Source organism: Babylonia areolata, chromosome 30, assembly GCF_041734735.1.
Source record: "Babylonia areolata isolate BAREFJ2019XMU chromosome 30, ASM4173473v1, whole genome shotgun sequence".
NCBI classification, from domain to species: domain Eukaryota; kingdom Metazoa; phylum Mollusca; class Gastropoda; order Neogastropoda; family Buccinidae; genus Babylonia; species Babylonia areolata.
Genome location: NC_134905.1, coordinates 15,291,184 through 15,296,183, shown reverse-complemented (window position 1 = coordinate 15,296,183; position 5,000 = coordinate 15,291,184). Strand labels below are relative to the sequence as shown.

Below are 5,000 nucleotides of genomic sequence, written 5' to 3'. Positions count from 1 at the left end.
ACGCGGACTGTCCGTGAGAGGTGAGGTTACTCTTTGTCACCATGGTGGCTTTTCCACTGACTCGCCTCCGTCGATTGTTTTACACTGTTTGATTCATGGGTTTCGCTAACGCTAGCAGCAGCCTCTCCGTTGAGATCCGAGAGTCGAGAAACAAACGTTCTGTTGAGCTGAGGTCCGGCCATTGCTGGGACTATTGATCCGTGAGTTGGTGGGCCGCATGGCACTGTTTTCTTTCGGGTGAAAGAAAAGGTCGTCTGCTAGATTCATAATCTCTACTCATGCCGGCGACTATGCTTGTGTTTTTCCTGTCTTACGGGTTTCAATCAGATTCATTAAGCGAGAATTAACCTCTGTAAGGCTGAAAAAAGCGAGTTCTGTGAAGTCACATTTGCTGGGGTCGTCATCATCACATATTTGGGCATCCACGACCGCGTTTATTATATAACCTCTAACCTTTCCTATTTTCACATGGTTCAGACGACAATTTCAAGTTAAACATGGCGGCGGCCAGCGGCATGAAACTGGGAACGACAGAGTTGAGTGTTGATGACTCTTCAGGCAGCGAAGAAGAGCTTGAACCAGCAAAAATCTTTCATCGGAGAATATCTACAAACAGAGAGATCAAAACTTCGGTGAGTACTCACAATCTGAGAGACTGAGAGGCCGAGATTCCATGACGGAATCTGGCTTCTGATAGGATGTGATCCGACGAGTGAATGAACGAATGAATGATGCTGATGAAAGTGGCTCTCTCAAGTTCGAGTCGAGCAACAGAATAATGTGACTTGTTTTGTGCGTTCTGTCTTCGAGTATTTAACGATGTATAAATTAATCAAATTTTTTGACTGATGTGTATTAAAAATCATTTGAAAAAAAAAGTTGTTAATCTGTATATGCCTGTGGCATAAATACAACGTGTGTAAATGAAGTTAAAATGAGCTTCCAAATATCAGATTCTATCATTGAGTTCAGTGAAATATTTAATTAGTCATCATATCATTTTCAGTTCAGCCGTTGAATCATTTTCATGTTGATGATAAGATCTGGGTTCCAGTTTAGATATCCAAACTGGATCTTACTAATATTTTAGCTGGTTTATTTGATCAGTGCTTTATTTTTTATTTACTGTATTTTTACAACAGTATATACCACGCCTTCTGGACTGATGTCAACACTTATTCATTCATTTGGATTCAACCACCCCCCCACTCCCGCCCTCACTACCCCACCTTCCCACAGTTCCCACACTACAAAACACACACTGCACACACACACACACACAACACACACACACACAACACACACACACACACACACACACACACACACACACACACACACACACACACACACACACACACACACACACATGCACATCCCTCACAAACACAGACAATGCACACACACACGTACTTACAAAACATAAAAATGAACACAGCAAAAGATCGAGATATTGGCAACTTTTCATCCAGTCCATCAGTCAGAAAGACTGTATGATAGGTGTGTGTGAGTGTATGTATGAATATCTGTATAATTTACCAGGAGCATGGTGAACTCAAGTCAACAGACAATAAAAACTAATTAGAAAAACAGTACAGTGCAACTTGGACTGGTTTTCAAAACTACAAGAACACCAAATGTAAATTATATATTTTTTCTGTACCATGGGCAACTCTTTTGATCATACACTGCATCAGTTCATGTATATCTGTGTGTGTGTGTGGACTTGGAGATGGTTATGTACAGGATAGTGGTTGTATTGATGGTGGAAACAGTGGTTGTATCGGTAGTGGTATTTGAATGTAATGTTAGAATTTATGATTCCTGACCAGAGAGACACAAATTCACACTACTGACATGCACACATACTCTTTGATTTACATCTTAAAAAAAACAAACAACTGCAAAACTGAGAAATGTTAATCAGCAAGTTTTGTTGTGGGATGATGTTGGGAAGTATAGTTCAATCTGTATGCAGGTTGGTGCGGTGTAAAACATCACTGCCAGCACAGTTGGTTTTTTTTTTGGTCTCTCTATCATTCTTTCTGTTTCTCTGTCTCTTATATATTTTTGTAAGGTTTAGGGTTGTTCATTTAGAATGTCAATTTATGTGTGGGCAGTGATACACTTCTCCTCTGTTGAAATATATGTCAAAGACCTGTGGCAAAGTATCTGAGTGTGTGTATATAAATTGTGTGTGTGTGTGTGTGTGTGTGTGAGTGTGTGTGTGTGTGTGTGTGTGTGTGTGTGTGTGTGTGTGTGTGAAGGTGCAGAGGCCATGTCATGATGAAAGTTGAGGGGTCAGCTCTTATCAGGTGTTCTCTTACACACCCAGTTTTTGGAGAGTTGTTCCTTGTGCTGCTATACACACATCCTTTATATATATTATATATCTATCAAACTATGTATAGATATCTGCAGTTGGCAACCAGAAATTGTAAAAGCCTGAGGACTCCACAAAAAAAACATTGCAGCAATCACTGCGTTGGTTACCCGGAGCTTCTGTTAACATGTAGATTTATATGCCCTGTATTGCTTTGAAAGTGGAAAGGATGCATGTGCTGTTTGTTCACCAAGCAGGCCCATGAGACATTTTTAAAATGTTTGAAATGAAGATAAAAAACGAATGAAAATTGCAAAATCAGAGCTTCAGTCTGGCTCTAGAAATAGAATCGTCTGCTATAAAGAAGAGTTGTTTCCCTTTGCTTCTTCTGGGCCCTATTTGGAAACCTTGGTGATCATGACGTGATGTTGCCAACCTTTGCATGTGTGTAGCAGTGCGGACTTGATAAGAATTTTCAGCGTTAGGGTGGTTTTGGGACACCCTGGAATCATGGTTAGAGAGTCCCTTGGACCTCAGAAGTTTTAAGTTGTCAAAACCCAGGGTCACTATGGATGCACAATTTATTTCCAAATGGATGAATAGAGATGAAATATAATGTATTGATTGTATTGTATTGTATTATTTTGTATTGTACTGTACTGTATTGTATTGCATTGCATTGTATTGTATTGTATTGTATTGTATCAAGCGCACGGCATTGTGTGCAAACTAGTTTGAGGAAGACCTGGAGGAAAGTTGGGCACTATTCAGAGTTATGGGCGTAGTTTTTATGTGTCCCTCCTTTATTATTAGAAATCAGTTTTATTTCAGTTGAGGACTGTGTCTGTTCACCTTCACCCTGTAGCTTTAGCTGGGGAAAAAAAAAAGACTGACATGGAGCTGACAATGTCATTGGAACATGTATACTTTGAAGGAAGCTGTGTTCTTTCTGTTCTCCTGTTTGGCAGCCAGGAAGCTTGTTCCATGCTTGAAACACTTTCACTGCATCACACATTCACAGCTTGTACACACACATAATGTGTATAAAACATTTAGATACATGTATGCATACATACACATGCAGCCACGTGTACACACAGACAGACAGATACACACTTGTGTACACACACAAACACAGTGACACACATGCACACACACATGTACAAACACATGTACACACACAGAGACACACACACATATACTCACACAGACACATGTGCATATATTGTACAGATTGTCTCAGTCATTTTGACAAAATCCAAATATTTTTCAAACCCCAATTATTTTGTATTGTTGCCCAGGGCAGTCGTAAGAATCATCTGAGAAGGCAAGAATATAAACCACTATCAGCCTTCAGCTCTGGAATTTTGTGTTTATGTCTGTCTATCTATCTATCTATCTATATGTTTGTTTATTTATTTATTTATTCATTTATTTATTTATTATTAGTACTTTTTTTTTGTTTGCCACAGAAATACCTAGTTCCAGACACAAACAAATATACAGAACTGTACCGCAAAATAATTCTTTCTAAACTCCTGCAATATTAGCTCTACAACACACAGAAATAGCGGCAATAACAGCAACAAAAACACTTATGTAACATGGTTATTATTGCACAGACCCATCATATTAGTGTGAGTGGATGTCAGGATGAGATTGCTCATCCCATCACAGTCCCTGATCCCCCCCCCGCCCCACCCCTCCCCTGCCCATGCCCCCCCCACACCCCCCTGCAGTGCTGCCGCTTGATGTCATTGGCTTTGGTTCATGTCATCAGGGCGTCCCATCTCCCGGCTAGCATTAGCAAAATCACCCCCTGCACTTTACTTCGCTGACCGCAGTCTGGTGGTTCATGGTGTGACGCTGCTGTGTGAACATGTTGTTGAAAACAAAAGTGGAGTGCTGATGAAATTACCAGGGGAAATATTTCACAGTTGATTGTATTCATGATTGATAACATGCGCATTTGCTTTTCAGTTTCATGCATATATGATGCATGCTTGTGTGAATGTGGGTGCACACGCACACACACACACACACACACATACAACACACACACACACACACACACACACACACACACACACACACACACACACACACACACACACACAGTGACACAGTCACACTCACACAAACTTACAGAGTGACACAGAGACTGACACAAACACATACAGACACTCATAGTATGCACACATTTGTGGGCGTGCACACACACACACACACACACACATTTGTGGGCGTGTGCACACACACACACACACACACACACACACACACACACACACACACACACACACACACATCCCTTCCTCCATCCCACTTTCCCCCCCCCCTCCACTCTTTCCATTCCCTGCCTCCATGAAGTCAGCGCCTGTCCATTAATATGATCAGTTATTTATTCATGTATTTGTTCAGTTTTTTTTATTTATTCATAATTTGTCCACAGTGATCAGGTTATAACAGCATCAGGACAAATGAAAACTTGGTAGGGATAATGTTGATCCACAGGAATCTTTGTTTTGTACAGTAAACTTATGTATACATACCTGTATGGTGTTGTGGGACATGTTTTGTCCATGTACACATAGCTGTATGGTGTGATGGGCCTTGTTTTGTACATGTACACATAGCTGTATGGTGTGGTGGGCCTTGTTTTGTACATGTACACGTA

The 5,000-nt window shown here is 40.7% G+C and overlaps 1 protein-coding gene across 2 annotated transcripts in view; it reads left to right on the top strand.

Annotated features, from left to right (window-relative positions):
* Positions 1–68: 68 nt before the first annotated feature.
* Positions 69–5,000, top strand: part of LOC143275352 (diacylglycerol kinase delta-like) — a 314,465-nt gene continuing 309,533 nt past the window's right edge. For both annotated transcript variants that reach the window (XM_076579394.1, XM_076579393.1), the window contains exon 1: positions 69–632. In XM_076579394.1, coding sequence (XP_076435509.1) covers positions 498–632 — 135 coding nt within the window. In that variant the 5' untranslated portion in view covers positions 69–497. The remainder of the gene's footprint in view (positions 633–5,000) is intronic.